Below are 18,113 nucleotides of genomic sequence, written 5' to 3' on the forward strand. Positions count from 1 at the left end.
GTCCTCATGGATACTACTTGGATTTGTTTCTGCTGAGCCACTATGGGAACTCCTTCACTATTTTCAAACTCTGTTTTTGTTTTTTTGTTTTTTTTTCTCTTACACACACATACACACATACACCACACAAAGCTTAGAGATGGGATCAAGAAACAGACAGAGTACATATGGCTATGTTCCTTCCTACAACAAATCCCACAAAATGACAGGAAAGACATTCAACAAGCAAAACACTCTCTCCTTCCAGAATCCACAATAGCATAAAAACTAAGAAAGAGTAGCATCCACAGATGAGCAGTTTCAAGAGATTCTGGACAGATAGAAAACAGAAACAGATCCGTATAGGAGGGTACAGCTGTGATTGTTGGAAGAATTTGGAGGTACTCCAACAGGCAACAGACAGAAGAAATTAACTGTGGAACTGTATTCAAACCTATAAAGCCTTATTTAAGTTTATAAAAGAAGACCTATAGAGAGAGGCATAAAATATTTCCAGACTCAGTATTATAAATATGCCATCTCCCTCTAAAACCAAGCTATAAATTCAGTGCAGTCTCCACCAGATTTTTCATAAAGATTGACAGACTGATTCTAAAGTTCTTTTTTTTAATTTTTTTTTTTATTTTAAAATAAGGCTGCACCTGTGGCACGTGGAGGTTCCCAGGCTGGGGGGTCAAATCAGAGCTGCAGCTGCCGGCCTTCACCACAGCCTCAGCAACATAAGATCCAAGCCATGTATGTGACCTATACTACAGCTCATGGCAACACCGATCCTTAACCTACTGAGCAAGGCTAGGGATCAAACCCGCATCCTCCTGGATGCTAGTCGGGTTCGTTACCACTGAGTCACAACAGGAACTCCTGCTTTCAAGTTTTGAATATTCTCTAGGACCCACACCACCTGAGGGCAAGATACACCCCTTACCCATGGACACCAAGGTCATGGTTGGATCAAGGCCAGATAGAGACTCAAGGACAATAGTGGCTCCAAAATGTTGGAGGCACCCAGGAAGCAGCTTGCATCCATTGTTTTAAGTGTTGGTTTGGGGGTATGTGACATTTTATTTTATTTTATTTAAGATTTTATTTTTTCTGGATTTCCTGCTGTGGCTCAATGGGTTAAGAACCTGACATAGTGTCCATAAGGATGCAGGTTCCATTCCTGGCCTCACTCAGTGGGTTGGGGATCCAGCGTAGCTGTAAGCTGTGGTGTAGGTAGGTCGCAGATGCGGTCTGGATCTGGTGTTGCTGTAGTTGTGGCGTAGACTGGCAGCTGTGGCTCCGATTGGACCCTAGCCTGGGAACTTCCGTATGTCACAGGTGTGACCATAAAAAAAAAAAAAAAAAAATTATTTTTTCTATTATAGTTGATTTATAATATTCTGTTGATTTCTGCTGTGCAGCAAAGTGACCCAGTTATCTATATATATACTCTTTTTCTCACATTATCCTCTGTCATGCTCCATCACAAGTGACTAGATATAGTTCCCTGTGCTATACAGCAGGATCTCATTGCCTATCCACTCCAAATGCAATAGTTTGCATCTGCTAACCCCAAACTCACCGTCCATCCCACTCCCTCACTCTCTGAGAGGTGGCATTTGAATAAAGACTTGAAAGAAGCCAGAGAGTGGGCCAGGCACTGTCTGGGGGAGAGCATTCCAGGCAGAGGAGACTGCAGGGCAAAGGGCCTTCAAAGGGAGGAAGGGGCCTGCATGGCCAGAGGGGAGTGAGCAGGGTGAGGGGTGGGGAGTCAGAGGTCATAGAGGTTTACCCTGTTTTCTGGTCTTTGGATGAAATATCAGATGTGGGCTTCCCAGGGAGCATATGGGCCATGGGTGCACTTGCCAGTAGTCTCCTGGGACCTGAGCTTCCTAGAGGGGGCAGCTAGTAACGGTGTCATAGGTGTGGTCAAGGAATTGAGGGAAAAAGAGAGTGAGAGAGAGATGGGATTTACCTGAAGATAGATTGAAATGCAGCTTGGAAAATTCTACTTAGAGGATTTAGGGCCTGAGCGTTGTCAGAATAGGGCCTGGGGTTTCTAGGTTGGTGTTCCTTAGAAAGCTTCTCTAGATGATGCCAGGGGAAAAGCGGTGGGGGGGGGGAGGGTGGGCTTACCTGTTGCACTGATCCCATTGGCAAACACCCCAGGCTTTAGCCCGAGCAACTGAGGCTTTCTCATCTCTTGTCTTACATGCAAAATCAGGCACCTACTCCATCCAGCCAGATTACTTCCTCCATGCCTCCAATGTAGAAATTATGGAGCCATGACTGTTCTTTTTTTTTTTTTTTTTTTTTTAATTTTATTTATTTTCCCACTGTACAGCAAGGGGTCAGGTTATCCTTACATGTATACATTACAATTACAGTTTTTCCCCACCATTTCTTCTGTTGCAACATGAGTATCTAGACATAGTTCTCAATGCTATTCAGCGGGATCTCCTTGTAAATCTATTCTACGTTGTGACTGATAAGCCCAAGCTCCCGATCCCTCCCGCTCCCTCCCCCTCCCATCAGGCAACCACAAGTCTCTTCTCCAAGTCCATGATTGATTTTCTTTTCTGAGGGGATGTTCATTTGTGCTGGATATTAGATTCCAGTTATAAGTGATGTCATATGGTATTTGTCTTTGTCTTTCTGGCTCATTTCACTCAGTATGAGATTCTCTAGTTCCATCCATGTTGCTGCAAATGGCATGATGTCATCCTTTTTTATGGCTGAGTAGTATTCCATCGTGTATATATACCACATCTTCCGAATCCAATCCTCTGTCGATGGACATTTGGATTGTTTCCATGTCCTGGCTATTGTGAATAGTGCTGCAATGAACATGCGGGTGCATGTGTCTCTTTTAAGTAGAGCTTTGTCCGGATAGATGCCCAAGAGTGGGATTGCGGGGTCATATGGAAGTTCTATGTATAGATTTCTAAGGTATCTCCAAACTGTTCTCCATAGTGGCTGTACCAGTTGACATTCCCACCAACAGTGCAGGAGGGTTCCCTTTTCTCCACAGCCCCTCCAGCACTTGTTATTTGTGGATTTATTAATGATGGCCATTCTGACTGGTGTGAGGTGGTATCTCATGGTAGTTTTGATTTGCATTTCTCTTATAATCAGCGATGTTGAGCATTTTTTCATGTGTTTGCTGGCCATCTGTATATCTTCCTTGGAGAAATGTCTATTCAGGTCTTTTGCCCATTTTTCCATTGATTGATTGGTTTTTTTGCTGTTGAGTTGTATAAGTTGCTTGTATATTCTAGAGATTAAGCCCTTGTCAGTTGCATCATTTGAAACTATTTTCTCCCATTCTGTAAGTTGTCTTTTTGTTTTCTTTTGGGTTTCCTTTGCTGTGCAAAAGCTTTTCAGTTTGATGAGGTCCCATGGGTTTATTTTTGCTCTAATTTCTATTGCTTTGGGAGACTGACCTGAGAAAATATTCATGATGTTGATGTCAGAGAGTGTTTTGCCTATGTTTTCTTCTAGGAGTTTGATGGTGTCCTGTCGTATATTTAAGTCTTTCAGCCATTTGGAGTTTATTTTTGTGCATGGTGTGAGGGTGTGTTCTAGTTTCATTGCTTTGCATACAGCTGTCCAGGTTTCCCAGCAATGCTTGCTGAATAGACTTTCCTTTTCCCATTTGATGTTCTTGCCTCCCTTGTCAAAGATTAATTGACCATAGGTGTCAGGGTTAATTTCCAGATTCTCTATTCTGTTCCATTGGTCTGTCTGTCTGTTTTGATACCAGTACCACACTGTTTTGATGACTGTGGCTTTGTAGTATTTCTTGAAGTCTGGGAGAGTGATGCCTCCTGCTTGGTTTTTGTTTCTCAGGATTGCTTTGGCGATTCTCGGTCTTTTGTGGTTCCATATAAATGTTTGGATTGTTTGTTCTAGTTCTGTGAAAAATGTCATGGGTAATTTGATAGGGATTGCATTGAATCTGTAGATTGCTTTGGGTAGGATGGCCATTTTCACAATATTGATTTTTCCAATCCAGGAACATGGAATATCTTTCCATTTTTTTACATCTTCTTTGATTTCTTTGATTAAGGTTTTATAGTTCTCGGCATATAGGTCCTTTACCTCTTTGGTTAGGTGTATTCCGAGGTATTTGATTTTGTGAGGTACAATTTTAAAAGGTATCGTATTTTTGTATTCCTTTTCTAATGCTTCATTGCTGGTATACAGAAATGCAACTGACTTCTGAATGTTAATCTTATATCCTGCCACTTTGCTGAATTTATTAATCAGTTCAAGGAGTTTTGGGGTTGAGTCCTTAGGGTTTTCTAGGTATAGAATCATGTCATCTGCATACAGTGACAGTTTGATCTCTTCTCTTCCTATATGGATGCCTTTGATTTCTTTTGTTTGTCTAATTGCTGTGGCTAAGACTTCCAAAACGATGTTGAAGAGCAGTGGTGAGAGTGGGCATCCCTGTCTTGTTCCAGATTTGAGTGAGAAGGCTTTCAGTTTTTCCCCATTGAGGATTATATTTGCTGTGGGTTTATCATAAATGGCTTTGAGTATATTCAGGAATGTTCCCTCTATACCCACTTTGGCGAGGGTCTTGATCATGAATGGATGTTGAACTTTGTCAAATGCTTTTTCTGCATCTATTGAGATGATCATATGATTTTTGACTTTTTTTTTGTTAATGTGGTGTATGATGTTGATTGATTTGCGTATGTTGAACCATCCTTGTGAACCTGGGATGAACCCAACCTGGTCATGGTGTATAATTTTTTTGATATGTTGTTGGATTCGGTTGGCTAAGATTTTGTTGAGAATTTTTGCATCTATATTCATCAATGATATTGGACGATAGTTTTCTTTTTTGGTGGTATCTCTGCCTGGTTTTGGAATGAGGGTGATGGTGGCCTCATAGAATGTCTTTGGGAGTATTCCTTCTTCTTCAACCTTTTGAAAGAGTTTAAGGAGGATGGGCACCAATTCCTCTTTATATGTTTGATAGAATTCACCTGTGAAGCCATCTGGTCCTGGGCTTTTATTTGTAGGGAGTGATTTTATGACCTCTTCAATTTCATTTCTAGTGATTGGTCTGTTCAGTTGGTCTGTTTCTGCTTGATTCAGTTTTGGCAGGCTGTAAGATTCTAGAAAATTGTCCATTTCTTCCAGATTGTCAAACTTATTGCCATATAGTTGTTCATAGTATTCTCTTATGGTTTTTTGTATTTCTGCTGTATCCGTTGTGATTTCTCCTTTTTCATTTATAATTTTGGTGATTTGGGTTCTTTCTCTCCTCTTTTTAGTGAGTCTGGCCAGGGGTTTATCAATTTTGTTCACCTTTTCAAAGAACCAGCTCTTGGTTTTATTAATTTTCTCTATTGTTTTTTGAGTCTCTATTTTATTGATTTCTTCTTTGATCTTTACAATTTCCTTCCTTCTGCTGACTTTAGGACTTCTTTGTTCTTCTTTTTCTAATTCATTTAGGTGGAGGGTTAAGTTGTCAATTTGGGATCTTTCTTCTTTTTGAGAAAGGCCTGGATTGCTATAAATTTCCCTCTGAGCACTGCTTTCGCAGCATCCCATAGATTTTGAGAGGTTGTGTCTTCATTATCATTTGTTTCAAGATAGTTTTTAATTTCCTTCTTGATTTCCTCATTGACCCATTGGTTTTTTAGTAGCATGTTGTTTAGTCTCCATGGAGTAGGTTTTTTCTCTTTCCTTTTCCCATGGTTGATTTCTAATTTCATGGCATTGTGGTCAGAGAAGATACTTGAGATAATTTCTATGCTCCTAAATTTATTGAGATTCGCTTTATGTCCCAATATGTGGTCGATTCTTGAGAATGTTCCATGAGCATTTGAGAAGAATGTGTATTCTGATTTTTTTGGATGTAGTGTCCTGAAGATATCAATTAAGTCTAACTTTTCTATTGTTTCCTTTAGGATCTCTGTTGCTTTATTGGTTTTCTGTCTAGAGGATCTGTCCATTGATGTGAGGGGGTATTTAGGTCTCCACTATGATTGTATTCTCATCAATATCTCCTTTATGTCTGTTAATATTTGTTGTATGTATCTGGGTGCTCCTATGTTTGGGGCATATATGTTGATGATAGTAACATCCTCTCCTTGGATGGATCCCTTAATCATTAAATAGTGTCCTTCTTTGTCTTTCTTTATGTCTTTTGTTTTAAAGTCTATTTTGTCTGATATGAGCGTTGCAACTCCTGCTTTTCTGTCATGTCTATTGGCATGAAATACTTTTCCCCAGCCTTTCACTTTCAATCTATATGTATCCTTTGCATGACTGTTCTTGAATCTCCATCTGGCCTTGATCCAACCATGACCTTGGTGTCCGTGGATAAGAGGTTTATTTTGCTCTTAGGTGGTATGGGTCCTACAGAACCATGAAGAACTTGAAGGCAAACTATAGGTATTCGTCCATTGGCCCGATTTGTTGCTGACTTTTGGGTATTTGTTAGTTTTTTGTGTTTTAAAAATATAACTTCTAGAAGTTCCCCTGTGGTGCAGTGGGTTAAAGATCTGGCATTGCTGCAGCCGTGGCACAGTTAAGAATTATGGCACGGGTTTGATCCCTGGCCCGGAAACTTCTGCATGCTGTGGGCACAGCCAAAAAAAAAAAAAAACTTTTCAGGAGTTCCCTGGTGGCTTAGTGGTTAGTACTTTTACCACTGTGGTCTGGGTTCGATCCCTGGTCTGGGAACTGAGATTCCATGTCAAGTTGCTGCACACCATGGCCAACATATATATTCTCTGTAGCAGATATTTCCACCTACTAAACCTTGTGGTAAAGGAGAGAACCTGGGGTACCCACTTCAGAAAACTTTTCTTCATTTCTTATTCCAATGGGGAAAAAAAAATGGGACACCTGATGTCTTCTGACTATTAGAAGCAACAGTGGCAAGCAACAGAATCGAGAGGTTAATTGGCATGTGATGCAAGAGCGGGTAGACCACAGCTGTTTCTTATTTGCCCAAGATGTTTATGCAAGTAAATGTTAAGTCAGAAGTGGCCAGTGTGGTTTTAGACCTCAGTGTTAAAATGAATTCAGATTTTAGCCCACAGGACAAGGAGTGGTAATAAATAAGTCTGTGATTAATAAAATCATCTAAAATAGGGGAGAGGATACAGAAAGGGTCTTTGTTCTCCTCTCTGTGTTTCTGTGTAGACTCCTTTTGAGTCAAAGTGTATTATATTTGTTCTTTTTAACTTCCTGTTGCCTTTTTTCCTTTAATGAAAGAATGCTGTCCCCCCGATTGTTTCCGAATTAGAGAGAGAGAGAGAGGCAGAATTGACCTAGACCCACAGTATACAGTTCGTGGAAATTGGTGATGCATGTTGGGTAATTTGATTTTATGGCAATTACAAGGATTAGCCATGAAATACAAAGGCTGCCTTGTATTGTCCTTTAAAATGAGTTCTGTGTATGAGACTCATGCCTACATTTTCCATTCCCGTAGCAGAAATGTTTGGGAAGTGGTTTCAGACTAAAGAATGGATAGATTTTGGAATGAAGAGAGAAGAGCATCTGTATCTGCAGTTTCTTCCAAGGTTGGAGAGGATAAAAATACACACATGACCCTTTATCCCTCGAGTAAAATGTAAGGGTGACTTATCCATTCATCGTTACTGAATGAAGCTTCGAAGAGTGGTCCTCTTGAGTTTTGCTCCTTCAGATGTCAGGTGCTTCATTAAGTAGTGGAGGGGAAAACCTGGGTTGTCCAGTGCGTGGGGCTTCCCCTCATTTCCTCTTCGATGGGAAAAAAATTCTGGAGTTCAAGCCAGGGTTCTGTGGTAAATCTTGGAGATTCAAGGTCAAGATCAATGCTTTTTTTTTTTTTTTTCTTTTGGTGACTTTGACATTACAGTTGTGTATGACAGTGTTATTTCTCTGCATGAATAGCACTTCTCCAGTATTCTTCCCTCCAAATGTCTTTTGTTTCTTTCTAGCATAACACAGCTGGTGTAAACTGTGAAAAGTGTGCTAAGGGTTATTACCGTCCGTATGGTGTTCCGGTCCACGCCCCTGATGGCTGCATCCGTAAGTTTCATTTCCAACTTGATGTGTCTTAGACTTCAGGGAAGTCATGGGCTAAATTCTGACTGGTTAGTAATGCCCTTCATTTTTCTCTCTCTTTATATGATTGGTTCTACTCTTTACTAGCTGTGTGACCGCAGGCAGTTCCATAGTCTTTCTGCACATCAGATTTCTTATATGTAAAAGGAAATGATCATTTATCCTCCGAGATTAAATGAAATGCCACCAAAACTACCTAGGAAAATACTAAGCCTGCAGCAAATGTTTTCGGTTGTTTTGACACGTTTCTATGATCGTGAGCATAAAGAATCCACAGGACACATAAATTCTAAACAGATTAAGCAAAGAACACCGGAAGGAGTCGGGCTAGGGGGATGCTCCGGTTTCTCCAGTCTCCCAGTTCCTCACAGGACAGGAACTCAGCTGAGCTATGACAGTATTTTTGGTGTCCAAGGGGAGAACTTTTGCTGGGTCAAGGGAAGCTCCCAAGAGAGGGGCTTTCCAAGCATTGTACACCCCAAGTACATTCCTCCAGAATGCAAATACTTAAAAACCATGTTGGTTGCAAAACCTGCTTTCAGTGAGTCATATCACGTGGTTCTGATTTGGGTTATGGGTGCAGTCTTGCTGGCCTGTCCACAGGTTAAATCTCAATATCTAGGCATCTTGCACTTGTGTCCACATGACAGCTATGTAACAAGGATCACAGTGTGGCTATCCACAGTTGGCTCATGGTCAGGAGAGGTTGTGCACAGAAAACCTGGTGGGGCTACAACACATACCCATCCGGTCCCTCTGATGCTGGTTGGTGCAGGTTGGCATCCTGCACAGTGAGCTGGGCATGCTCAGTACAATAAAGCCCGTTCTTGAGAGCTTGGTGTGGCTGCTTATCAGTGCTTGTCTCTGATGGCCCCTGAAGTCAAGGCAAACCATCAGCCAGCCATGAGGTGGAAGATAGGTTGGGCCCTTTCGAGAATCCCTGTGGACCAATGAGGAAGTAGTCAATGTCGCTTGAGAAGTTATCAGGACATATTTACCTTATGAGGTGCAGCAAAGGACACATCCCTTGAGATTTCTCAATCCCTTTGGAATTTCTCTTAGCCTGCAGGTGTAACCCCGAGCACGCAGAGGCCTGTGAACAGGGCTCTGGCCGCTGCACCTGCAAGTTCAATTTCCGAGGAGACCACTGTGAGGAGTGCGCAGCCGGCTACTATCATTTCCCATTTTGCTTGAGTAAGTCCTGGGGCGGAAGGAAGGGGCCTTGCTTTTCGGCACTCACCTGGGCTTTGTGCCTCAACCCTTGGGGGCATGGCTGGGGGCCTGGGGACAGAAGTGGGGCCAGGGAGGTGGTATTTGCATGATAGTGTTTCCCGAAGTTTGGAACATTACATTTATGTAAGCATATTTTGTCCTGTTATTTATTTCCAAAGTGTTAGGCTGTGCTATAGACAGTACCGTCCGTCTCAGCAGGTCAACGGTCAAATAGCGTCAATTTCAGCTTGCTAATGATCCATGAGTAAACCTAGAAGAAACATCATGGGCTTCCAGATGTTCATTTGCACACACATTGTGTGTGTTGTATTTCTGATGGCGGGGGATGTGTCTGCCCCTTCCCACTGCCATGACCTAAGGGAATGTCTCAGGATCTCGGAGAGAACAAATGTGCAAATGCGGGAAACACCCTAGAACATGAGGGAGGAGCGTCTGTGAGATCAGCCATGCAGCTTGTGACAAGAGCCATGATGCTCTTGGTCCTTCGGTGGCATAAAAACTGGACTTTGGAGTTAGGACAGAGAAGCATTGTCTCAGGAAGGGGCAACCCCATTGCTGCATTTGTTCTCACCCATTCCCACCTCACAACTCTACCACCCCAGGAAAAGCATGTGGAGTTGTGGGGAATGTGTGGACAGGACACATGCATGGGGTCATCATCTGTCCTGGTTCCCACCTGCTGTCCCAGGGTCGTGCTTAAACTAGGGCCCATTTCCACTGTTGAGTGTTCCAGTTTGGAGGATGAATTATAGGATCATCTTCTAGTTAAAGGAACCAGTTTTTAAGCCCACACTCAGTAGCACTGAATCAGGGCTGCATCAGTTTAGAATCTGTGATTATTGGATAGAGGCTGAGCAGAAATTGCATTTGCGTAAGCGCAATTTTAGGGAAAAACTTGAAGGAAAACACTTTTAGAAGCTAGTCTCAATTTTACATTAAAAAACAATAAAGACAGAGTTCCCGTTGTGGCTCAGTGGTTAATGAACCCAACTAGTATCCATGATGACGCAGGTTCCATCCCTGGCCTCACTCAATGGGTTAAGGATCCAGCGTTGCCATGAGCTGTGGTGTAGGTTGCAAACGCGGCTCGGATCTGGCATTACTGCGGCTGTGGCATAGGCCGGCGACTACAGCTCCGATTGGACCCCTAGCCTGGGAGCTGCCATATTCCGCCGGTGCGGCCCTAAAAAGAGAAAAGACAAAAAAATCCAAGAACAACAGCAACAACAACAAAACAGCAAAGATGCCAAAGAAGCCTAGCTCAGTCCTGCTGGATTGGGACTTTGCTACTATGAGCACAAAATGTCCATTTCTTCACATTAATATATGGATCACAATGTCTGACCATCCAGATTCTGTTCCCAGATGCATTTTAAGTAAAGCAACATTGCCCGTCTTTCAATTACTCTCCACATGCTTCTTTCACTAAGTTCGAGAGCGCTCCTGGTTAGGGCAACTTTATCTTTTCCTTTACCATCTCCTTAATCCTTCTCTGTATTTTTTTGACAAACTATTTTTCTAGGAATTCCCATTTTCCCTGCATCTACTCCAAGTCCCAAAGGTCCAGTAGCTGGAGATTTAAAAGGTAAGTAACTTCTCTTTTGGTTTAACTTCCATGAAAATATTATGCTTCATGTTCCTTTCCTACTTCCTAGGCACAGGTCTGTGTCCAAGTTCAGCTTCTCTTATGTGGGACCAAGGTGGTGCCTGGCGGTGTGTCCCCTTCGGGCTCCTCAACCCCCATCATTCTCTATTCCAGTCTGTCCCTTGCAAAGGTACCTACCTACCTGACGGACACTAGGCAGAGCTGGGATTGTATGCTGCTGGCTTGCTCAGAAACCTTCAGGGGCAGTCAGTTCCCTACTCTGCTGTTTGGCTCTCCATCAAGAGACTCTGAGAAAGGAATTGAGTGCAGGCAGTTAATTTGGGAGGTGACCCCAGGAAACGCAGCGAGGGAGTGAGACCTGGGGAGATTTGGTAGCGAGCAAGGTCGTGCCTTACACCTGGAGCTGCAGCCGCAGCCGTCTGAGCAGCTCTGGGGGGTAGCAGAGAACTTGCTCAGCCTTATCTCACTTCAGTCACCTGCTCCTTAGGGGCATTAACTATGTGGGGAGCTCCTGCAGCCAGAAAAGCACCCAGGGAGAGAGAGTGGCAGGGGTCTGCAGGAAGCAGCCTTTGGGGCATCAGAGGTGCTGATTCTGCAAATATTTTATGACCCCTGTTAGCACTGTTCCGGCTGCTGGGGACTTGGCAGTGAAACACATTTCTCAGCACTCCGGGAGCTTATATTTCAGTGAGGTGGCGCCGGGGGCGGGGGAAGGTTTATATATTTAATATATCAACCAGTAAAATCACTAACATGCTAGATTATGATAAGCGGGGCTGTATTTGCACAAGGAACTTCTTTCACATGGGAGTCATTCACACTGTAGGTGTAAATTAACCCACATGAGTATGTTCCAGGTTTTGGGTTCAATTCTGGAGCTCTGGGCAGTTCCCCATGTGAACCCACAATGGCACATACAGGGACACACACACACACACACTCAGAAGGGCATGTGGGCACCCATATAAGGGCACATCGCAGGCACATAGCCCACGGCCATCTGGGTCAGGTTTGGATCACCCAGGAAAGGGAAGACCTGGTGGGCACGTGCTTGTCTCGCTCAGGTGGAGGTCATGCTGAGAGCACGTGGACCCCCCACCCCCCACCCTCCTGGTGCATCCAGGGTGTGGGCGAGCACAGAAGGGGCCCTGGTGATCAGACAAGAGCATAGTCTCTGGAGGGCATCTTTGCCCAAGGAGTTCAGGTTCTACAAAAAGACTGTAGCTCTGGGTATGGGCTGGAGGTGGCAGCAACCATCAGGGCCGTGGAATAAATTAGACAATAAGGCCGAGAGAGGTTCGGGAACGTGAGGTTTGCATATGTGAGTAGGTTGTCAGGGAAGCCCTCTCTGAAGAGATGATTAAGCAGGGACGTCCAGGGGCTGAGGGCTGGGCCCTGCAGGTGTCTGGGGAGAAGCATCCAGATGCAGGAAAGAGCAAGTGCAAAGTCCTTAAGGCAGGACATGCCAGGGGTGTTCCCAGATCAGAAGGAGACCAGGTGTGTGAAAGCGGGGGGAGCACAAGGGAAGCGGTGAAGGGGGATGTTCTGGGGACCAGATCGTAGCTCAGCCACGTCAAAGACTTACTCTCTACTCTGATGAGCCGGGAGCTGGGAGAGTTTGGCACAGGGAAATGACGTTGCGTTAGGGTCTGTCTGGAGACTGTGGTGAAAACCAATTGCAGGAGAAGAGAAGAAGCAGGGAAGCCATCGCGGTGATGATCCCTGAGGAAGAGAGGGTGGCGTCTGGGACCCAGGAGGTATCAGTGGAGGTGGCCAGAAGTGGACAGACCATGTGTCTAATCTGAGGATGGATCCGGCAGGACTTGTCTGGAGTGGGGATGTTGCTGGTGAAGTGGACTGTGAGGGAACGGGAGGACTGGGTGGCTCCCAGGCTTCCAGAAGGAGCCCACAAGGAGGACGAGCCCTGTACTGAGCTGCTCAGGCTGTCAGCGAGGAGGAGCGGGCACATGCAGGGCTGGGGCAGTGGGTGGACCCGTGTGGGAGTGTGAGGGCGCTCTCTCCTGGTCTTTTTTCCTTTGTGAGATAGGAATCAGAGCCTTCCCATCGTGGCTCAGCAGAAACAAATCTGACTGGCATCCATGAGGACACAGGTTCGATCCCTGGCCTCGCTCAGAGGGTTAAGGATCTGGCATTGCCATGAGCCGTGGTGTAGGTCGCAGACATGGCTTGGATCTGGCGTTGCTGTGGCTGCGATGTGGGCCAGTGGCTACAGCTCCGATTCCGCCCCTAGCCTGGAAACCTCCATATGCCACTCGGACAGCTCTAAAAAGACAAAATACGAGTTCCCGTTGTGATGCAGTGGTTAACGAATCTGACTAGGAACTATGAGGTTGCGGGTTCGATCCCTGCCTTTGCTCAGTGGGTTAACGATCCAGCATTGCCGTGAGCTGTGGTGTAGGTTGCAGATGCGGCTTGGATCCTGCGTTGCTGTGGCTCTGGTGTAGGCCGACAGCTACAGCTCTGATTCGACCCCTAGCCTGGGAATCTCCATATGCTGCGGGAGCGACCCAAGAAATGGTAAAAAGACAAAAAAAAAAAAAAAAAAAAAAAAAGACAAAATAAAAAAAGGAAGAAAGAAAGAAAGAGGACTCAAGGTCAGGCAGAAAGTGGGGAAGAGGCCCCAGGGTTGAGGAGAGAGAAGGTGTGAAAGAGCCTTCCTGGAACTTGGGAGGCGTGGATGGGCGTGGGGCATGTCATAGTATTTGGGGACAGCACAAGGGCTCACCGGGGGCAGCCCTGTGACCCAGCCTCCCTTCCGGTGCTTGTTTCCTGCTTCTGTTCTGTCTCTCTGCTTGTACCCAGCTTCCCATACCTTGGGGTGTTGTCTTTAGCCATCATCACTCCCTTGGCCACTTGGGACAATAGCGATGTTTGACTTGCTTTCTGATCCCCACAGCACCTGCCGGGAGTCCTGCCCACAGTGGGTACCAGAGAGTGTTTCCTACATGTTAGTTATTTGACGAGAATGGAGCTCAGGTTTTGAGCCTGGATGACACCACGCATCCTCGGTTTCCTTCTGCAGGCATGTTTTAGATCTTCCACGTAGGGTCTCTTTCCAGTAAACCCTTTGTTTGCCCGTTCCTTTCTCTCCAAGTACACTGGTGGTGATTTCAGGAAAAGACGTTTAATTGAACTTGAAGGGAAGTTCAGGCATCTGTTACAAACTATTTGGGAAGCCTTAGAACACAGCCTTGAGGAAAAGAAGTTTCAAATAGTGCAATTAGGTTTGTTTGGGAATTTGAAGGCACAGATATCCACTTCAATTAGGTTTTCTACTAAAGCATTTTAAAAACATCCAATTTGGGGCCTAACTTCTGGAAGGACTGTTAAGAAGCACAAACATCTCAACTGCCAGGGGATACACAGCGCTAGATAAGGCCATGTCCCTCCTGGTGCTGGGAATTTTAATTCATTAAGGCCCATTGATGCTTTCATGTCTTCTAATACGGTGGTAATTAAACAGGGCTGGGTTTAGAACTCCCTGTTTCACTCCCAGATCTTAATCTAGATTTCCAGGGGTGAAGCCCAGGCTGGTATTTTGAACAGGTTTTCCAGATGATTCTGAGGTGTGTCTCATTAAGAACCATCGCTGTAGTTAGTAGAAGTTCCTGTTTAGTAGTTGGCAGACTTTTCCGTAAAGATGAAGATAGTAAATATTCCAGCTTTGTAGGTAACGTTGCAAGTGCTCAACTCTGCTGTTGTAACATGAGAAGAACCGTCGACAAGATGTGAATGAATGAGCTTGGCTGTGTGCTAGTAAAACTTTGTTTACCCAAACAAGGATGGGAGTTCCCGTTGTGGCGCAGTGGAAACGAATCTGACTAGGAACTAAGAGGTTGGGGATTCCATCCCTGGCCTTGCTCAGTGGATTAAGGATCTGGCATTGCCGTGAGCTGTGGTGTAGGTCGCAGACGTGGCTTGGATCTGGCGTTGCTGTGACTGTGGTGTAGACCGGCAGCTGCAACTCCAATTAGACTCCTAGCCTGGGAACTTCCATATGCCGTGGGTGCGGCCCTAAAAAAAAAAAAAAAAGAGGGATGGATCTGGCCCTCAGGCCAGAGTTGACAGATTGGGGGATTATATCAGCATCTTTGCATTTGGGATTCCATACCCAAGCAATGATATTTTACCAGGAGATTCTAGTGTACAGCCAAGATGGAGAACTTCTGTTCTAGAAAATCCATATGCTCAATTCCAGACACTTGAAGCAAAAGGACAATAATTTTGCAGTTAGGAATATTTTTAGGTTTTTCATTATATTTCATGATGCCGGATAGTATTTGGATTTTCTGGGTCCAAGTGATTATTTATATTTATAACCACTTAACAGTTATGTTTAGGAAGTCGCTGTTTAGTAGGCGTATCTTCAAGTCGTCTTTTTGTAAATGACGGAATATACAAAACAGTCACTCTAGAAGGACACTGGCATGGGTACATTTTTACTCCTCCAGGTTCAAACAAAGAGCCGTGACAACAAAATCCACAGCTGCAGAAAGACTGTAGGTCTTGCTTTAGGAGACGGATATAATCTTGGGATATTTTGTAAAGCAGCCCATTTGGCCTGAAGACGTGGCTGCCCAGAGGTTTCTTGCCAAATACCACAAGAAGGTTTTGAATCCCCAGTGACTGTAAGGAGCAGCTTGGCCATTGCCAAAGTGTTGAGGCAGTGTGGTGGGGGCTGGGCACGTGCTAATGATGAGAGCTCTGATAGCCACTGGGGGTGCCTTCCTGCTGTGTCCCTCCCCAGGCTGGGCACTTCACCTGCCTGGAGGGGTGGGGCAGTCACTGCTGGCATGGAGACCTGCCAATTAAAGCTTAGAGAGGGACAGATGAAGAGTTCTTATCTGTGTTTGGAGACCCTGTGTAGATGCCAGTGAAATAGAATTCAAAGAATGGTGTTTACCAAAGAGAGTGGTCGTCTTGAATAGTTAGCACATTCTTCATTCATGAAACTCTTAAGTGCCTCCTGTGTACTGGGCACTGCCAAGGCAGTGGCCTGCTCCCAGTTCCTGCTCCCTGGGAGCTTCCAGGCCCTGTGGGAGGCACACAGGCCGTGACAACAACGGGAGTTAATGCTGTGACCCAGCAAGGACACAGAGCCATGGGAGCAAACGCAGGGCATCCTTACAGCTCCTTACAGAGAAAGGGAGGAAAGGCAGGTGGGAGGGGAAGAAGGAAGGAAGGAGATTGAGCTTCTGCAAGGGCTTCCCCGGACCTGGAGGAGTCATCTGAGCCGAGTCTTGGCGGGCGAAGGAGTTAGGCAGGCAGAGGGGCCGCTGAGAGAAGACATGGGGATGGATAGGTGTGGCAGTAGGTCACTGGGACTGAACCTTAGGGTAGGGGAGATTCCACGTGTGGAAGAGAAGAGTTCAGACATGCAGGCTGCCGTGCACACCTGCGTGGCATCTCCGGGGGCGTCACATCCATTGAGGACATCACAGATTTGTATCTGTATGGTGGCAATTTGACAGCAAATAATAGGAAAACATCTTAAGAAAGGAATACCTTTTTCTAGTTTGCACAGAGGTACAGCCTGGGCTCTGGCAGCCTGGAAGATTTTGAAGGGTCTACTGCGTCCCACATGTCAAAGACTTCGGCTTATGTCCTGCAGGCATTGGGTCCCCATTGAGGAATTTAGAATGGAAAGTGAATTGAAAAGGTTGACGTTTTAGAAAGATGGCTCTTGACACCAGTATGGAGAATGGATTGGAGGGAGAAGATGGGAATCCTTGTTAGGATGCTCTGGGAATAATCCAGGTGAACGAGGATGAGGCCCTGGGGAGGAGGTGTGGGGGTGAGGGTGGGAGAGGGGAGGGGCCTCAGAGGTTTCTGGCCCTGGCACCTGTGTGGGAAGCAGCCTGCCTGCTGGGAAGGGCTCCTGCCTCGAGGATTAAGGCAGTGGAGAAAGGGCCCCCAAAGCCACATCTGGCACGTAATAGGGCTGAATGTATGTTCATTTCTTGTCTTCTGAAAAATGGAGGCAGAACTGTGCTTAATTCAGGATTGTCATTTGATGGGACTCTGTGAAGTTCAAGCTTCACTATGCAAGGCTCAGTTCCGGGGGGAAAAATCGTTCTCCCAGGGGTTGATGCTAAAAAATTGTAGGTATTTTGCAAACGAGTGCCCGCCTTGCAGGCTCCTGAACGGCATCGCTGACCTTTCCTAGATGGATATTTTTCTTCCTTTAGGAGGCGGTCTTCCAAGTCAGGAGTGTCTGTTGGCCATAGGTAACTCAGAATCTGTGTGTCCATGGACAGACACAGGGGTGAAGGGAGGAACACACAGAGGGCAGGAGGATGGAGCCCTGTCTGAAAGTCTCTTCCTCTTCGCAGGCTGTGATTGTAACCTGGAAGGAGTTCTCCCCGAGATATGTGATGCCCAAGGGAGGTGCCTGTGCCGCCCCGGGGTGGGGGGCCCCCGGTGCGATGCCTGCCGCCCGGGTTTCTACTCCTTCCCTATTTGCCAAGGTAAGTGGGCAGCACATGCACGGTGAGCAGCAGAGAGAGGCTCCTTCTGGCAGAGCTGGGTGGCCTGCCGTTTAGTGAATGAGCTGCCGGCTTATGTAGGTATGTTACGTGTGACTGTCCTCCTCTCCTGGCCGTGTCACCTCCCCTCTTTTCCTTTCCAGCCTTACCCTTCCTCCTCCCTGGTGGTCAAGCCCCTGGGCTCTGGAGCCAGTGCCTGGGTGCAGATTGGGGCTCTGGAGAGGAGGTGGTGCCTGAGGGGCCTGCAGGCAGACAGAGGGAGGAGGCAGGGTGTTCCGGGAGGGGGAGCAGCACACACAAAACCACAAAGCCCTCCCTCTCCGCTTGGCTTGGCCCTTAGTCCCCCATCCCAGTAGGAGTCACCGAAAGGGATGGAGGAAGGGAAGGGGAGGTGTCTGGCTGGTCCCCAGAGCACAGGAGGTGTTGGGTGATTAGCAAACCGTTGAATGAATTCACCACATTAGCTTCCTCTGCCTCCTTCCGTCTGCCTGCCATTGTTCTCCTTGGGGCTTCTGTTGTGGGGAAACGGGGGAGAGAAGAAGGAAAGATGATCAGTCAGGGCTCAGGGCAGGAACTACGCCCAGATGGGGGCTCACTATGGGTCGAGAGGTGCTGACTGGAGTCATTCAGGCTCCAGGCTGGGCTTCCCTGCTGCTCAGGGACAGGAGGCATGTGGTCCTGGTGCCTCCATGGCCATCCCGGGCGCA

General features: G+C 46.0%; 1 protein-coding gene across 2 annotated transcripts in view; it reads left to right on the forward strand.

Annotated features, from left to right (window-relative positions):
- The window catches only part of LAMA3 (laminin subunit alpha 3), a 256,883-nt gene that overhangs the window by 83,903 nt on the left and 154,867 nt on the right, over positions 1–18,113 (forward strand). For both annotated transcript variants that reach the window (XM_003482042.4, XM_021096186.1), the window contains 4 exons: positions 7,935–8,025; positions 9,124–9,255; positions 10,817–10,879; positions 17,254–17,388. In XM_003482042.4, coding sequence (XP_003482090.3) covers positions 7,935–8,025; positions 9,124–9,255; positions 10,817–10,879; positions 17,254–17,388 — 421 coding nt within the window. The remainder of the gene's footprint in view (positions 1–7,934; positions 8,026–9,123; positions 9,256–10,816; positions 10,880–17,253; positions 17,389–18,113) is intronic.

The sequence above is a fragment of the Sus scrofa genome, chromosome 6 (assembly GCF_000003025.6).
Source record: "Sus scrofa isolate TJ Tabasco breed Duroc chromosome 6, Sscrofa11.1, whole genome shotgun sequence".
Lineage (NCBI taxonomy): Eukaryota > Metazoa > Chordata > Mammalia > Artiodactyla > Suidae > Sus > Sus scrofa.